At 37.8% G+C, this 19,247-nt stretch overlaps 1 protein-coding gene across 5 annotated transcripts in view; it reads left to right on the forward strand.

Moving 5' to 3' along the window:
* ERG (ETS transcription factor ERG) overlaps positions 1 to 19,247 on the forward strand; it is a 212,730-nt gene that overhangs the window by 113,924 nt on the left and 79,559 nt on the right. The window contains exon 1 of one of the 5 annotated variants that reach the window (XM_048866813.2): positions 14,912 to 15,073. The exons of the other annotated variants lie outside the window; for them this stretch is intronic. Coding sequence (XP_048722770.1) covers positions 15,056 to 15,073 — 18 coding nt within the window. The 5' untranslated portion in view covers positions 14,912 to 15,055. Of the gene's footprint in view, positions 1 to 14,911; positions 15,074 to 19,247 lie in introns of those variants that run through there. 5 annotated transcript variants of the gene reach the window in all.

Raw genomic sequence — 19,247 nt, forward strand, 5'->3', positions numbered from 1 at the left:
TAGATTGGTGCGATCAAATCGAAATACATAATACATTTCCAGTGACTACTAAGAAAATGATGTATATTCGGTGTCATTATCTTGTAAGTTACTGAGACTATTACTAGTAGCTCAACTTAGAAAGACAGCACTACCATATCTATACAGGACTGGATTTGAAAGGGGCTCTTGTGTTTTTCAAAAAACCCAGTCACTAATTTCAGATACAAATAATTGTGGAGAAATGTATATCAAATTTAGGAAAATTAACTCTTTCTACCATGATTATAATTTTTAAAAAGCTGATACGGAGACTGTTTTAAAGTTTTTCCTCTGTGTTATCTTTATCTTTCTAACTTTGGAAAAATACATCACTGCTTTCCAAATCAGCCAGGGAAGGTCTGGATTTTCAGAATCTTGCCGCCAGTTTTGCACCAGCAGTTTTGATCACTTGGAAATCTAAGTACCTGATGGCACTTATAAATCAAGTAGTTAGATGACCTAAAATGGGAGTGCAAAACAGTGTCTTCAGTTATTTGCACCTCCAATTTGGGGTTGCGTGAATGGAGGCCAAGTTGTGGTGCGGGTGAAAATTCGGCACTAATTTGTTTTAAACAACTAAGGCCTTATTAATATGTGAAGTCGTATTCATATGCTTAAACTTGTACACTGTGAGCAGTCCCATTGAATCAGTGGAACTGTAGTGTCAAAAATACATTGTATAAAATTAAGCACATGTGTAAGTCTCTTCTGGATTCAAGCCTAAAACTGTAGTATTTCCAAAATCCCCAAAAGAAATTTTTTTAAAAAGTACAGTTAATGTTTCTAAGTGACAACAATGCAGTTACCTGTCATGTCATTTACTAAACATAAGAACTTAGAAGCAATGAAATATTAATAGTTAAGGAAACAATAAATCTTGGTTACGTTGAACTCTAAGGAAAATTTTCCCACTAAGATTGAAGAATACTGGCCAAACCATTTTTTGGGTATCAGGTCATTAAAATTGACACTGATTTGACTAATGTGTCTCTCCTTCTTGCTCAGAGCAAGTTTTGTAGTTCACAAGCCAAACAAATTTTTCAAGCATAAGTTTCTAGACTAAAATAGGACTATATAATGGAAACTGGTAGTAAGTGTAAATGGAAGCTATTGCCTCTCCATCAGAAAGCAATAAGTGTACATGAGGCTGTATAAGGAGGAAAAACATACCAAACAAATAGCAGATTCCCTGCCTAAAAATTTAAAGGCGTGAATGATTATACAATATTGTACAGAACGGAATGTTGCGTGTTCTTTACGTGAATATTTACTGGCATGGTGTGTCTTCAGTTGTTTTTGGAGATGTGAAGTAATACTTTATGTAAAGATTATTAAAATATAATTTCTTTCTTTTGTGGAGTAACGAAAATCTAACATTTTAGTGGAAAGGGGTCTTATTCTGCACCTGTTAAAGTCAATGGAAGACTTACTATTGACATCAGAGGAAGCAGGAGCAGGCCCCAAGCAAAGAAGGAAAATGGTGTTTGAAACTTTTGGTATGTAGAGTTTTGTGAGAACCTGGCAATTATGGATTAGACCCTGCAAGGTGCTGAGGGCCATTAGTTGAGGGTTATCAGGACTTTGCAGGATTAGACCCAAAATACCGAACTTGTTAGTATATATGCTGTTCTTAGTGCGCAGTAGATATAGAATATAAAATTCAACTTCAGCTCCATTTTATCCCAACTAAATATGATGCATCTCTTTCTTAGTTCTGATTACTGGAAAATTCTGGGCTGTGAAAATTCTTGGTAGACATGTTTTAGCATGTCTGATGAGCCATTCATGTTGGAAGAAGGATTTAGGGATGTATTCTTTGGCCTCAGATCATGCATTAAACTCTATCGATTACTGACTCTTTGATTTATCCATTTCTGCTCATCTTAACCTTACAAGTCACAAAAAAATGTAATAACCTGGTAATCTTATTACAGTGGAGGTATCTGGCAGCACTTTAGTTTCCAGGTTGACCCTGGAAATGAGACTGGTGGAATTCACAAGAATAGATTGAAAAATGGGCAGTGTGTGTATCCTATGTGGTTTTCTGTTGCAATGTTTTATGCAAAGCCTGAATTTTAGTTTCTGCTGAACATATTTGTCTTTGTATCCAATTTGTTTTGATCCCTTCAGACTTAATTTTGCACTTGATTTGATAGTCTTTATGAGGCATAACTTCCATTTAACTTCCAATATGTTGGGATTATTTCCTAAAAAGCTGCAATATTGTTATATTGCCATTGACATGTCAGCTAAAAGTATGCATATATATTTGCACACATATTCAGTATATATATTTATTCATACCAGGTGTGTGTATGTGCATTGTGTGTGCATATATGCATATACTTGTCTAACCTAGATAATAAGATTTTCATGGCAAGGACTCTGAGGTTATGTCTACGCTGCAATTAAAAACCTGCGGCTGGTCTATGCCAGCAGACATGGGCTTATGGGGCTCGGGCTGTGGGGCTGTTTAATTGCAGTGTAGATTTCTGGGGTTGGGCTGTAGCTTGAGCTCTGGGACCCTCACATGATCCTAGACCCAGGGCTCAAGCCCAAGCCCAGACGTCTACACTGTAATTAAACAGCCTCACATCCTGAGCCTTGCAAGCTCGAGTCAGCTGGCATAGGCGAGCCGTGAGTGTCTAATTGCAGTGTAGATATGCTCTGAGTGAAATTTTGGGCTCACTGATGTTAACAGGAGTATTGCCATTGATTTCTACGGGGTCAGGATGTCAGCTCGTCTTTTTTGTTTGTTTTTACTTTTCTGTAAAACATCGGGTATGCTATCCATACTTTATAAACATGCAATAAAATTATAATAATTTCCAAGTTTTCAAAGATCCCTGTATTATAATTACCATGGCAGGCAACTGGGTGCATTGGTTTCTTAAACCAGATAAACTTCCTATATTCAACTACTTCCATTCAAGTGATCAAGAATTCTAGCCATCTTTTTACTCATTTCATTGCAGATCCATGTAGTCATTATGATCAGATATTCTATTTTGTGGTAACCAAAGCATTTCATTTCACCATGACTTTCCTAAAATATTCACATGATGTTCTTCTGTCTATTTTTAAAATGTGTTTACAAATACACTGCGGTTTTAGTAAAATGATCATACACATATCAGGTCAGGAACAACTTTTTCAAAGTGACATTTCGTAGATGCTGGAAGCACTCAGTATTTATTATTATTATTATGTCTGACACACCCACGATGTCATGTTATTACAAACTTATAAGAGTTCCCTGGGATGTTCCATACTGATAGTATAAAGTGTTTTCGTAAACTGTTTGGGTGATGCCAAGTACAGTGAACTACCTCAATCACCAAACAAAAACACTTTATGCTATGTGAACAAGGCAGACATGGGCATCCGTACACATATATTGTAAAGCTCCAACACATGGGATTTTACTTAGAGTAGAGGCAGTGAATAATTTGCAGCACATCACTTATTCCTGGTCCTGAAGTATCCATAAGCAAATTGCGATTTCCACAAACTTTTTGTTTGTGACTCGACCAATTTATTTTGCTTTGCTCTATGGATAGATCATGAATAGTTTAGCTCATTACTTGATGTTCAAAATTTGAGGTGTGTTCATTAGTATTGATTGGTTGATCACAAGTGACATGGTGGCACAGGGGCTTTGAATCTCTCGCAGTGGGAGGGATAGCATAACATGCTAGGCAGCAGTAGCACAGAAACCGGATTAGAGAATTTTAGAAAATTGTGAATGTTTTTCTTTGTGGGCCACACAAGTCTGGCCTGAGGCATCTTTCCTAGAAGAATTAAGCTACTGTCACATTTACTGGCTGGGTGCAGACTTTCAATTTACTTTGTGTTCATCACATTGCCACAACAGAATTGTGCAATGGCTATCCTGTCTTCCTGTTTCCATGCTTTAAAAAACTCCAGTTAATTGTATCACTGTAGTTTATACAGTGAGTAAATATGTTCCTAATTGGAATGCACTCATTTTGCGGTTATGAGATACGTGAAGAGGTTCTACTTTTACTGTATGCAACATGTGTTTAGTGTTTGGGAATACAGGGACATGAATGGCTCCCCATGGAGCTAAAATTTGTACATTATGGTTTTGACCAGAAAAATGCGTACTTTTAAGGGAGGCTAGTAAATGTATCATCCAATCACCCTTTTTTTAGCTGCAAGTCCTACACACAACCACTAAAGGCCACCACAGATGTGTTTAAGTCAGGAAAGAGTGTACACGTTTTATCTAAGCATATAATATAGCCATATGCATGACATAAAATGGAAAGCAACACTGTCTATATGCACCTATGGCTTCTGTTATTTCTGTGTCTCTTTCTCACCACTGAAAAGTTTGTCTCTCTTTGAAGATAGTTGTATGAATTGAAACAGGCTCTTCTGAGGTTGGAATATTTTTTTCATGCCCCTGAAGACTCCACCTACTTTTGGTTTAAATCTGACCAGCTCTGGGTACATAGATAATAGCAATGGATGTAAATGCTCATTGTGCAAGTCCCTTAGCATTTGAATAGAAAGAAAGAAAGAAAGAAAGAAAGAAAGAAAGAAAGAAAGAAAGGTAGGTCTAGGTGGTCAAAGGGTGGCAGTTTTGAGTTATTAAGAATGATTTGGATTAGCCCCAGTCTCTGTGGGTCACTAGGTTCCAAACGCAGATATTTCACATCTGTTTCTTGTTCACAGTCACTAACAAAGAAGCACAATATGTACACAGTCACAATTTTAGATGCATGTCTGATCCTTTAAGGAACTTAGCTAGCTACTAAAAAAAGTACAGCCATACCTTGTATTCAAATATATAGATTAGGCAAAAGCCCAGAGGTGAAGGGTCATTTAAAGCAGTTGAAAGCATTTTCTAGGGATTTCCTGATTGGGGAGGAAAGAAAAAGAGTCCTGCAGTTCTACGAAGTGTGCCATAAAAGCCAAAGTAATACACGAGACAGTTTAATGGGTTCCATTCTTGATGAAAATCTTGAAACAGCTTCACTAATATGGTATTGAAATCCAATATGCCAGCCATATTATCTGTGTGAAATGGCTATCTAGGGATGAAAAGACCTGAAGGGCAGTGCTCAATATTAAAATACTCTAATTGTGTTATATATTTGAGTTTAAAAAAATCCAACCTAATTATTTAAAAAAATATTTGTGAAAAAATGACAAAAATCATTACCTTTGACCTCACTGTTATTTTTTCTTCTTGCATAAAATTTGCTTTTTTGATTTGTGGTATGATTGTCACATATAAAATCATTAAATTAACATCTAACATAATAACCAATAGCTTTCACTTCTACAGTGTCTTTTAACCAAGGATCTAAAAGCACTTAATAAATATTAATCCTCACAGCACTCTTTTGAAATAGGGAGGTATAATTGTCATAGTTTTACAGATGGGGAAATTGAGGCAGAAGAGGAATCAGAGGAAGGCTAAGGGTTTGTCTACACTGCACACTAAGCCAGGGATCTAATTCAGGTTTGAGCCCAGGCTATTCCTTCTGTCCACATATAAATCAGTCTGACTCAGGTCAGCAAGCACTCAGGAACTGGGTCCTAGGACCCTCCTTGACGGGGTGGGTCAGAGCCCAAGTCCCCCTGTGACTCAGTCCAAGCCCTGTCACTTTGCAGTGTGGATGCATGTCAAGCCACGGACCCATGACAGAAGTCTGCATAGTGCAAGATGGTTACATTAGTGCGGCTGTGAGACCCCTAGGTCCAGCAATTGTAAACCTAGGTTTACAGTGCAGTGTGGATGCTCAAGTGCAGGCTTAGAAACACTGAGTCCACAAGCCCAGGACCCAGAGACATGTGTTTACAATGCAGTGTAGACATACCCGTAGTGACTTATGCGGGATCACAAAGGACGTCTATGGCAAAGCTGGGAGGGAAAAAAGGTCCAATTATTACATTTCTAGCTTGGGACTTGGGAGTCCCTCGTCAATTCTCCTCTCCTCTGACCTTGCGCAAGTCGCTTAGTCCCTCTGTGCTTCAGTTCTCCATCTGTAAAACTGAGATAATAGAAATTCCCTATATCACAGGAGCATAGTGGAGCTAAATACCTAAAACATTGTGAGGTGCTCAGCTACAACAATAATGGGTGCTGTACAAGTAGCTAAGGTACACAGAGCTGGGGATATACTTGGGACTCCCACACCTGTGTTATTTTTCATGAGTGAGAGAAAGCTGGCCTGTAAGCAGGTTGAGAGTGGCTGAGTGTAAGGATGAAGACAGTAAGACAGGGTGCGGTTCTCATATCAGCATTTATATAGTTATAGTTATAGTTTTATATATATAAAACTATATATAGTTATAGTTATAGTTTTTATATATATAAAACTATAACTGAGAAGCCCCCTTGAAAAAGTGGATTTTAAGAAATGATTCAGAGGAGGAGAGGGCAGAGGTATGGCAGATAAGGTGACGATGGGAGTTCCTTGTATACGGTTAGCATGAAAGAAGGCATATGGGCATAGGAGAAGGATTTGAACGGAGCGGTCCGCTAAGCAAGCTGGGATGAGTGAAGATGGTTTAGAGGGGACAAGAGAGGAGGCAAGGACAGAAAGGTAGAAAGGAGCTAATTTGTGATTAGCATTGAAGGCAAAAACAAGGAGCTTGAATATGATTCTTTGATGGGAAGAAATCTGCTTCTGGTAGAACATTCTCTTTTGTGTAATCCTCGATATTAGGTACAGAGACTTCCTATAATTGTGTACCAAACAATGCAAGTAGCCTGATGAGACAAACCGACACATTTCTTTTAGAGGGGCACTGAGCACCATCTAGTGACAATTACTGTAACAAAAAAACGCTAGCCAGAATTCTCATCTAGCTCACATTCAGTTCAGCGTAATCTAATTGAAACAAACAAGTAGTGCACGCTACTTAAGGCATTCATTGCCTGCCGTCCCAATTCCACACTGCATATTCCTTTTTATAAGGATATCGTTTGGTATTACAAACAAAATCTCTGTGTTTGGGGAGAGGACGTCAAAAGGAGATTGATGAGTTCTTTCTCTCTCTCTGCTATTTAAAATCTGATAATGCAGTAAATTAGAAATGTGAAGCTTTTTATGGAAAATGTAGGCATAGAGCTACATTGGGTCTGAAGTTGCATGGATCCAGTGGCTGGAAACACCTGCGTGGGGGTATGGAGGGACAGCAGCTACCATTTTAGACTATAGATTGAAGTAACAGGCATGGAAGGCTTGCCCTGCTGTTTGGCCCTGGTTTGTGAAGGTGGATTATTTTCTGATGCACCGCCACTTAATTCCCTGCTTAAAGCCCATTTATGTGAGTTTTATTTTTGTGAGGGGATGAATTTAATCTCCTGCGAACAGATTTACTGGTTTTGTTTTTTGTTTTTTTGAGTCAGTGGAAAACAGTGAGTTAGAGAGAGGAAGTCCTGGTGGAGAGTTTGGTGAAAACTTGATAAGAATACATTTTTCCCTCACTCAATGTGTAGGTTTAGCTTGGCCAAACTGATTGAAAGGCTCAGAGCTACGTTTAATCAGAATACTGTGCTTTTTTAAAGAACAAAAACTCTACAAAAAATTAATTGAGTAAGCATGGTTGCTGTGATGGAATGACCAGATGTGTCATGCATTGGATCAAAAAAATCCTTCTGTTTATGAAAATCTACATCTAAAAATAATGCAATGAAAACTGTTTTTATTCCTTTCTACTTGTTTTGTATGCAGTCTGGTGCTACTTTGGGACATATTGACAATTGACAGCATGTGGAGGGGGACTGCTTTGCTCTTACAGAGCTTCAGTGAAGTCACTGAGGCTCTGCCCAGGCATATAATTAATCAGCATTTAGTAAATTGCATGATTGGAGCCTTAATTTCTTGGATCCTTATCCATTGCCAACTGAAGTCAATGACAAAGTTCCTGTTAACTTCAGTGGTGTCATTTCAGCACCTTTGGGATAGACTTGATTTCAAACACTGCACAGGAATGATTATATGTTTTAAAACAACAGTTTAAAAAAACTGTTTAAAAACTGTTTTAAAAAATTGTGGACTCATTTCTGCTAGTCTTAGGTTTTATAAAAGTTTGTTTTTACAGAATTTAAATTTTGGATGAAACTGAGCTTTGGAATGTCCTTTCATTTAACTAGGAATTCAAACCAAAATTTGAAGTAACCATAAGTTACTTAGCATCATGCCCAGGTGCAATAGATTGACTGGTAGAAAAGACTTTGCTCCTGTTGATGCTTTAAAACTACCCATATCAAGACGGACTTTTATTTATATTAGGGCTGTCAAGTGATTAAAAAGAATTAATCGTGATTAATCATGTAGTTAAAAAAATGAATTGTGCGATTAATCGTGCTGTTAAACTATAATAGAATACTATTTATTTAAATAGTTTTGGATATTTTCTACATTTTCAAATATATTGATTTCAATTGCAACACAGAATACAAAGTGTACAGTGCTCACTTTATTTTTTATTACAAATATTTCACTGTACACAACAAAAATAGTATTTTACAATTCTCCTAATACAAGTACTATAGTGCAATCACTTTATCATGAAAGTTGAACTTACAAATGTAGAATTTCTATACAAAAAAAAAAGCCCTGCATTCAAAAATAAAACAATGTAAAACTTTAGAGTCTACAAGTCCAATCAGTCCTACTTCTTCTTCAGCCAATCGCTCAGACAAACAAGTTTGGCTACAATTTGCAGGATATAGTGCTGCCCGCTTCTTGTTTACAGTGTCACCTAAAAGTGAGAACAGGCGTTCACGTGGCACTGTTGTAGCTGGCGTCGCAAGATATTTATGTGCCAGATGCGCTAAAGATTAATTTGTCCCTTCAGAGCAGACTGACGCATGTTCAGTTTAATCATCTGTGGCAGTGTTCATCTGAGTATTATTTTCTTTTTTGGTGGTTTGGGTTCTGTAATTTCCACATCTGAGTGTTGCTCTTTTAAGACTTCTGAAAGCATACTCCACACCTCGTCCCTCTCAGATTTTGGATGGCACTTCAGATTCTGAAACCTTGGGTTGAGTGCTATAGCTATTTTTAGAAATCTCACATTGGTACCTTCTTTGTGTTTTGTCAAATCTGCAGTGAAAGTGTTCTTAAAACAAACATGTGCTGGATCATCATCCGAGACTGCTATAACATGAAATATATGGTAGAATGTGGGTAAAACAGAACAGGAGACATACAAATCTCCCCCCAAGTAGTTCAGTCACAAATTTAATTAATGCGTTATTTTTTTAATTAGCATCATCAGCATGTCCTCTGGAATGGTGACTGAAGCATGAAGGGGCATATGAATGTTTAGCACATCTGGCACGTAAATACCTTGCAGTGCTGGCTACAAAAGAGCCATGCGAATGCCTGTTCTCACTTTCAGGTGATATTGTAAATAAGAAGCAGGCAGCAGTATCTCCTGTAAATGTAAACAAACTTATTTGTCTTTGGGATTGGCTGAATAAGAAGTAGGACTGAGTGTACTTTTAGGCTCTAAAGTTTTACATAGTTTTGGTTTTGCTTGCAGTTATGTGACAAAAAAAATCTACATTTGTAAATTACACTTTTGCAATAAAGAGATTACACTACAGTATTTGTATGAGGTGAATTGAAAAATACTATTTCTTTTGTTTCTTTTTACAGTGCAATTATTTGTAATAAAAATAATATAAAGTGAACACTGCACACTTTGTATTCTGTGTTGTAATAGAAATCAATACAGCTGAAAATGTAGAAAAACATCCAAAAATATTTAATAAATTTCAATTGGTATTCGATTGTTTAACAGTGCAATGAATCGCAATTAACATTTTAAACCGCAATTAATTTTATATATATATTAAGAAATCCTTAAATTAGCTGATAAGGGATTCTTTACTTAGTGCTGATATCTGACTCCAGTAAGAAGATTTGTGAGCACTAAAACCCCACCTTACACCAATCAGCATTTGTGCAAATCATGTATCACCTTCTGCAAACTTTAGTCCTTTGGCACACCAGACTATAGAGTCATTACATAGACTCTGTCTATATTTTTCATGATGGAATATGTCTCAGCTGTCTGACCGAATTTTTAGATAAGTATCATTCACAGAGCAGATGCCTATCATTCTCAAAAGATATTAATTAAGGCTGAGTCGAGAATGGGAAGATGTAGTGTAAGAGTGGGATCTAATAGGCCGGGGGGCGGGGTTAGGTTGACGGTGGAGTTTGGAGACAGCTAAAAGTGGAAATGCAAAACTGACAGGTAAAGCTATATCCAGAAATTAACAGTACCATAAAAATAGTGCTATCTATGGGGGCATTACTCCCACTCCCTGCTAAACAGCTGAACAGCGAGTGTGAAGGGAAAGTGTGCTGTGGTATTACTGCCTCCCTGAAGAGGGCAAAAAGAGCTCATCTCAGGCCTCCTAGTCAGGCTGGGCCCAGGACAACATTCCTGGTTAAACTCCCTGACAGCAGCCTTAACAAGACAAATTGCAGATCTATTTAAAACATGTGTGTCATCTCATGTTAAAATATGTATTTCCCACATTCTAACACTCTCATATTCATGATTTATAGAATCCAAGGTCTGAAACAATCCTACCTATAGTGTGAAAATCAGTCAATTTAGGAAACAGTTGCCAGTTATGGTTGTACATATTCCTGGAGTTTTCATCACACCAAATACTCTTTAATTAAAGATTAATCTGGACAATCCCGGAGGATTGGCAACCCTAGTTTAGGAATGTTTTAACTGTACACTTTATTCAGCTGGTTGGATGTGTTTTAAAAATATGTGCAGCCCATGTTATGAGACATGTAAGATATGAAACATATTTCTATTTTGGAATTTTTTTTACCCATCTTGGTCTCAGTCTTGCACATAACTTTGCATGGTTAGATTCCTGGGCATGTGTAAAGCTCCACTGGCTTTACCAGGATCTGGAGTAACTTTCAAGGTCAGAGCCTTTGTCAAGTCAGGTCTCTGAGTCCCCTCTAATAAATAAGAAGTTTAAGTTTAAAAAAGACTGCATCAATGCTTACTCACTATGATCCTGACTCAGCTAAGCATTTAAGCAAATGCTTATGTCTATCCCAATTCAGGAAAGCACTTACATACGTCCTTAACTTTAAGCATGTGCTCAGATCCCACTGAGGTCAAGGGTCTTAGGCATGTGCTTAAAGTTAGGCACGTGCTTAAAGTTAAGCATATGCTTAAGTGCTTTGGTACGCTGCGGTTTATAGCTGCAGGTTTCAATGTGAATGAAAACTTCAAAAGAAAAACACAGAGACAAGTCAGGGAGACAGGGTTAAGAGAGAAATCTGAAGTGGGAATATTTGCTGGTCCTAGCAGTCTTTCCCCATCTAGCACTTTTTTATGTCTTTATTTTATTCATTGACAAAAGCTGCCATTTCAAAAATATTTGAACCATTATTGAAAATGATAAATAATATATAATGTAACATAACTTACTTTCTATTTAATCGTAACAATTTCAGAAAAAAAATAATAAAAATGTTTATACTGTTTCTGTTTTGTGTGGGCTGTGATTTGATGGGCCAATATTTTCCTGCCTGTTCAATACCAATGCCCAACCCTGCAATCAAATCCACACAAGCAGATCCCTGTGCCAGTGGGGAGCCCTAATGAAGTCAAAGGCTCTGCATAGGCTCAGGGCTCTGCCTGTGCTTATTAGCTTGTAAAGTAGATGTAAATTCTCTGGCGAAGATTTAAATCTGCAAAATTCCTAACACGCTATGGATTCTATAACAAATGTTACATAATAGTAGAACTTGGTAAGATCTAATCTCTCATCTGTTGTGCACTGAAATGAACTGAAGTCAACAGAAGGTTTGGGTGAATGAAGAGGGTAGGCTGGAGAGGGATTATTACTGACACATGCTTTTAAATGGATGTGTGGGAACTTCTTCAGACTCTACGCATGTTGGAGAGCTGGAACTGATATTTCAAGCTACATAATATTTTTGAGCACAAACGTAAACTAAGTTATGAAGTTAATTAGAGGGGAAGTCACCCACCTCAAGCATTGTACAATGCTTTGAAAATTTCTACAAAAAGGTTCTAATCTTTTGGATGTCTTGCTCATTGTTTGGAGATGAAAAGGGAGGAAATCAACATCCCCCTGAAGTACAATTACTGTAAATTGCTTTCTTATCTTACTGTTCATAACGAAAATTGGAAAGTAACCACAATTTACCTACTCTGCACAGGCGCAATAATGAAATTAAATTGACATAGATTGTGAAAAAATACCGTGCAGTACAATTGGACTATATATAAATTACCATAGGCAGACATTACATTATCTTATCACAAGACTAACTCTGAACTATTCTGATGTTACCAGTAGACATGCTGCACTAACATTAAATCATCCCCTCATTCTTTTTGTCACATCTACCAGCCTGTTGGTGTCACCTGTCTACAGTTGCAGCTTGCTTGCAGGTCGCTTTTAATGTCTAGCAGAGGAGAGGTCTGCGAATGAGTAATCAAAGCCAGGTAGGAAATGCTGGAAGGAATATGGGGCTCTGTATGAATCCCTTAGAGTGAAAGATGGAATCATAACTAAAACTATGGGCAGAACTTATCCCTCTGCTGGTGCAGAGCCCAAATCAGGGAGGGAGAGTAATGAAGGCTTGTTCAGCCTCTAACTCTTGTTAGGGCAGCCCAGAGGCTCTTCAGGCATTAGTTGAGGTACAGAGCCACCCTGACAACACTCCCTCCTCCTCCCCTGAACACCTGCCATCTTCCCACAGTGTGGGCTGGAACAAATCCCGCACCATGAATTGGCCCCTTTTGTTTACTTCTCTAGTGCTGTATTGTGTTGTGAAAAATGCCAAAGGGGGCAGTACTAAGCAAATGGTTATCAGTTACACAGTGAAGCTTTACTTTCCCTTTGTTTCATAAATGAGAGGGTAGTGGGGCAGTGAGAGAGGATGGGCTCGTAGGCACTGGCTGTTTGGTTCTCTACTGTCTGATATTTCTGTGCACCGACCAAGAAGCTTCCAATCTACTTTCCTGCCACCACATTATTATTATTATTTATTTGTTAATTGGGGTAGCACCTAGAGGCCCCAAGCAGAGCTCTGTGCCCCATTATGAGAGGCACTATGTGTTCAGGTGGCAAAAAGACTGTGTACAGTTATTGTTATCCTGTTGGGCCCTGAACCTGCAATGCCGATTGCCTATTGCAAGATTGAGGCCATTCTTAGCTAACATCCTAACAGTGGGAATGTTTCTTGTTTCATCAGATTTTTGGTTCAAACTTAAAATAGCTGTTTGGGAAATCTATTCAGTCCTTTAAAGTATGCCTTATGGGTAAATCCTGCTCCCACCACTCAGCCTGGGTAATTACTGGAGAGATCTGAGATGTCCAGGGGAGGAGGAATCCTGTTCCCAGCCCATGGAGTGGCTGTGAGGCTGTAGTAGCTTCCATGGGCTCTTTGCTCGCCTTCCACAAGGGTAATGACTAGTGTAGAGCCACCAACCTGCCCTTGTAACACATGCAGTCAACCCTACAGAGCTGTGTTCCATAGCGCATAGTTGGTAGAAACTCCCTGCCATATCTTTGAGAATCCTGTCCCTCCTTACACACCAGTTCTTCTGCTTTGCCTGCATCTGCAACAATGCCCGCAACAGCGGGGCAGAGCGTATTTTCCCTTGTGTGAAAGGTAAAATCTGTTTCCTCGTTACACTACAGCCCCCAATGTCATTAACAAAGGGAAAACTGGCAAAACGATAGTCCCCAAAACAATTTCAGCTTTTACTTTTAAAAAAAATTGCACATTTCCGTAGTTCAATATTGTCATCCCAAGCATTCAGAAAGCATGAGTCAGGACTCCAAAACACCATGAGATTGGCTCAAAAATTCATGAGTTTTAAAAGTAATCTATGTTGGGTGCTTATTATTTTTCCTTCTGTTTTTTGAGCCTTTATGAGCCATATTTTATAGCTTGTCTCCTAAACCATGGAGGCTAGAAGCTTATTTTTTGTTGGGTTGTTTGTTTTTGGTATTATTTTTTATTTTATGAAAGCTGAGATTTTCACATCATTTCTTGCCTCCAGGAGCTGGGGCTTTAACAAAAACATCAAATGTTTTGAGACTTACAAGAGTGGGAACACTGAGTTTGAGTGTTTGTGTACATGCTTTTTGACTTTGTCCATACTGTATAACCTTTTCATCCTTCCCAAGGCCGTTAAAAAAAAACCTGCCAGCAGCTCAGCACTCATGAGCAACCCTTTCGGGGCAGGGATTGTCTTTTTTTCTGTGTTTGTACAGCACCTAGCACAAAGGGGTTCTGGGCCATGCGTGGGGCTCCTACGCATTATGATAATATGACGAATAATAATTAAGAACAAAGCAGCATCATGTACACACTCAGTTGAGAGGGGGAATAAATTATGGGCTCCAGTTCATTTGCTTTATAGCTAAAAATAACAATATAATAGATCAGACAAGAGATAAACTGTCAATACAGTACCTCAGGTAACTAGGCATGAGATTAATGCACATATTCAGATATGGTGTAAACAGATTAGACTCCCCTGATGTCAATGGAGTTGCACCCGCATACACCAGGTTTGTCTTTGGCCCTGAATCGGTAAATCCCCAGGGGATAGCCTGTATGAAACCCTGTCGAATTTGGCCCATTTCATCTGACATCTGCATCCTGCTTCAGAGTGGCATGTCACACTTACTGCACATCAGATCACACCTGCCTAAGCTGTCATAGGCAATTGACTTTTTTTTGTTTAAAAAAAAAATCTGGTAGCTGCATATCATCAAGAAAAACAACATTGTTTTTAGGACCTCTTATCTCTTCGCTCCCAAATATCCTGTTTCTTCGAGCTGCAGTAGCCAGGACCAATAGAAACCTCTTCCTGCCATTGGCTGACTTCATTTCCCAGAGTTAGCACAATCTCATCCGCTCTAAACAACCTCATCAAAACTTCTTTCTGGTCAGAGCGAAGCAATAATTATTATTAACAATTATTAGCGATCAATAATCTTAATCAAATTATGGCAAGCACTATTAAGGTAAGAAAGGGGTACATTTTTATTGGACCTTTTTTCAATAATATGTTCTTTGGTTTCCTTTATCAACACAGATAAGTTAGAATTGGGCAACACCCCCACTGCCACAATAGAGGACAACAAGATTTCCTTTGTACTGCCTAGTAAATTTCCTTTTTCCTACTCCAACCATCCGCAAGGCTTAAAAACTTCTAACTCGGAAAAAAAATTGGGTTTTTTAAATTCACTGTTCAGTGCTGTGGATTGCATATGCAAAGCCCTTTTATGAGAGCTTCGAATTTTCTTGTAGGTATCATTTCTGACAACTTGGATGTGTATCTGGATTGCCGTAAGGGGATAGGTTGTTCACTGAAAGAAAGAAAAAAGGGTTCCTCAGAATGCTGAACCTTTGGATACTTTTAAATGCTTCCCATATTGACAGGGACACAAACATTTGCAAATGGAAATGAAGAGACATCAGCTCTTGTTTTGAGTCATGCAGATGTTACAGATTTATTTTTGTGGAAACTCTATACTGATGTTCAGGATTTTTCTTAAATGTTGTTTTAATAGTGGTGGCATTCTGCTTGGTGCGTGCTTTTTGTCTTTATTTTTTGGACAATAAAAATCTGTCATTGGTTCATAACTAACTTTTATGAGTAAGCATTATTTTAACAGCTGTTTAAAAGACTGCTTTGCTGAGTTTTGCAGGTTTCTTTGCTCAGATAGCTGAATAAATCTATCTAATTTTTGCTGTATTATGTTGCAATAGATAGCAGTTACAGATATAGCAATAGCTATGATTAATTGCAGAAGAAAGCTAACTGTAACTGAATGCCTGGTGATAATGAAACCAGTTTTATGTGAAGTACAAAACTACACATACAATAAGGACTCTGCATTAGTGGGTGGGGGGAGGTTTCAGATACAGAACTGAGATATTCAATCGCTTTGATGTATTATGTATTTTTATACTTTTCCAATTATGATGGAGATATAGTAAATGATATAGGACAGCAGCAATGCTAGGCCACTAAATAATTGAAGCTGATGTTTGATTCCTGAATACCTTCTGCTTTGTTGTTTGAATTTGTTAGGTGTTTGATGCTCTTTTTGTTTAAAATTTTGTAATACGAAAATCTTGCCTGAGGACTATTTGAATTGTATGCATGTGTGTGTCTGTATTTATACAGCTGTCTGTTCTTATCCTTTTGTAATGAGGGATGCTTTCAAGAGTCTACCTACAGAGATCAAAATATGAATCTACTTTGCATTGTGGGCCAATACATGTCATATGCTGAGTACCCTCTGCAACAGCTGCACTCCCATTGATTTCAGTGGCAATTTATGGGCACTCAGCACCTGGCAGGAGACATTCAGCACTTTACAGAATCAGGTTCTATATGAAAATTTTGAGGTTCTTTGAGTCAGCATGTTTGCTGCTAAGAGAAAGTGCTGTGTATTCATTTAGTAATGGTGAACTGACATTTCTTTTAAGCAGGACGGTCCTCCTGATGTGAGTGGGAAATTTTGCTTAAAAACTGAAGGCACACTATGCCTAGATGCAGTATAAGATTTTTTGGGTTTTTTTATTTCTGTATTTTTCGTTAGTATATTTATAGTGAGGTCAATGTTAACAACTATTATAACACTATTATGTTGCTGTTATATTACTGCCTTCCAGCACAGTGATAAGAACTAGCTGTATTTTACACGGCAGTTCCTTAAATTGAAGCTTCAGTAGAGAGAGCAAAGATCTCCTAAGTGAAATAATAATTAGCTTTTGCCACCGCATTTTGGGCCAAATCCTACAGTGGAGTTTTGCCTGATTAAGGCCTGTAGGATTTTGGCCCCATTCTGCTGGAAAGTCCTTAGTTTTGATGCCAGGATTTCATTTATGTCTGTCTACAATGTAAATTAACTGGGGAGAAATTATAAAAGTTTTAGACTCTAAACTAAGAAAGTATATTTAACATGAAGATCATTTCCAGTCCCAAGTGGTTCAACTTCTGTTCTAGATAGAGTAAAGTAGAAGCAAGTATTTGACTCAGAGAGTAATCAGAAATAAACATTTCTGTCTATAGGCTTAAAATGAAAAAAGGAACTGTATAATTTCTCACTTTTTTGCCATTTCAGAATAACAAGCCAGCTCCTTAGCTGGTGTAAATCAGTGTACCTCCATTGATGGACTACATTGATTTACACCAGTGGAGGATCTGGGCCAAAGATTGAAAGCCTTTTAAATAGTCCAAATTGGATCTATGCATGTGGCTTTTAGTCACTTCTGTGGGAGCCTTACACGTTCATCAAAGGTGAGAGTTTGGCTCAGAATATTTGTTTTTATTTATAACTGAGTAGAAATTGTTATTGATTTATACACATAGAGAGATGGACTTTCAGTATAATTCACTGATTCATTTTTCTTTAAAATGCCTAAGGGCCCAATCCTGAAAACACTTAACACTCTTAACTTTAAGCACAGGAGTAGTCCAATCGACTTTATTGGGACTAGTTGGTATATTTAAAGCTAACTATGTATGTGCATGTTTCCAGGATCAGGGGCCCATGTCACGAATGTGATATCTCTGTGATCCTGTAAATAAGCTAATATGTGGCTGCGCTCATGAATTCTAACTCTCTAGTATCTCATAATAACTCTCCCCCGATTATATGGAAAGCACAATGTCCTGGGATGAGCTGTCAAACTAACTGGCAAAACTCAATAGATTCATAAGCTTTTTTGCCAGCAATCCTGGGCTTTTGAATAAATTATTCCATTTATACTTGAGGAATAACCGTACGGGATCAAACCAGCTATCCATATTGGTCAGTATGTTGTCTCCACCAGTGCTCAATATCAGCTGCTTTAGAGGAAAGTGCAAGAAACTCTATGTAATAGAAAAGTATAGAATAATCTGCCTTCAGAGAAAGTTTCTTCCTAACCCCCATAATTTAGTAGTTGTTTTAAACCCTGAAGCATGAGGGGTTATATTTCTAATTTGTTTATTTATGTTACCCGTCTAACTATGGATGTTCTCATTATTTATATAAATGGCTAAATCTTTTTTGGCATCTGAAGGATAAAATGCTCCGTCAGGCAGAGAAGTCCTCCTGACAATTGGGATATTAAATACTAAGAAGCAGTGTTTTCTTCCAGTGCAAATTGTAACCTGAAGATATGTGCAGTGCATGCAGAACACAATGTACAGAAAATGAGGGCTAGAAAATAAATAAAGTACCATTGATTGTAGGCTTCTATTTTTCTTTATCAGAATGACATGAAAAAATAATCCAGTCTCACCTTGTGGTTGATATTAACATACTTATCTTGAATTTCTTTTTTTCTATCACCTTTCAGTGATGGAAGGAATGTCAAATGCAAAAATGTCTACATTCAACGGGAATTTGAATTCCACAACCTACAGCAGGCCTGCTTATTTTGTTGTCCTTGCCTGCCAGTGCAATTACAGTTATTTTGAATAAGAAAAAGCTATTGAGTAATTAATAATCTACATTTTATAATGGCTTATCAATTACACATGTGGTCAGTTCTCTTAAGCTAATCTACCTCTAAATATATTTGCAGTCTCCTTCTTATGACTAGTTTCCTTTGTGTGGTTTGACTTGGAAGCTATTGTTTGTGAGATAAAGTGTCTACATATTTGATATAAGAATTTGGAATACTTGAGGTTGCCAGGGCTTGTGTTACAAATTCTGTAGGTCTCCACAGACCATTGGTGTACTGATTAAATCAATATATACAATACAAGAACCTTTCATCAGAAATCTTAGTCTTCAACTCTAAGCTACTCTATATAGCATTGTTGCTCCCCACCCCTCCTTCGAAAGGCAAAATACTGATTTCAAATATTTTTGAAACCACGCAAAACTGAAGGCAGTTTCAAACCCTGCTGACTGACGTCTTGTGGAAAGCTTTGAGAAATATTCTGCTTAGAGATGGGTGTGATTACTTTACAGCAAACATCATTTGTGTAGTATTGTGTATTTCTGTTAGTTACATGAAAACAAAATATTAAAAGTTCACTGGTCCTTGTTGCTTGTTTCTCATTTGGATTCAGTCCAACAAAGCATTCAAGCTAGTGCTTGACTATAAGCAAGTAAATAGCCACATTGACTTCCATGGGACTACTCATCTGCATAAAGTTAACCACACAGCTAAATGCTTTGCTGAATCAGG

Source organism: Caretta caretta, chromosome 1 (assembly GCF_965140235.1).
Source record: "Caretta caretta isolate rCarCar2 chromosome 1, rCarCar1.hap1, whole genome shotgun sequence".
Taxonomy (NCBI): domain Eukaryota; kingdom Metazoa; phylum Chordata; order Testudines; family Cheloniidae; genus Caretta; species Caretta caretta.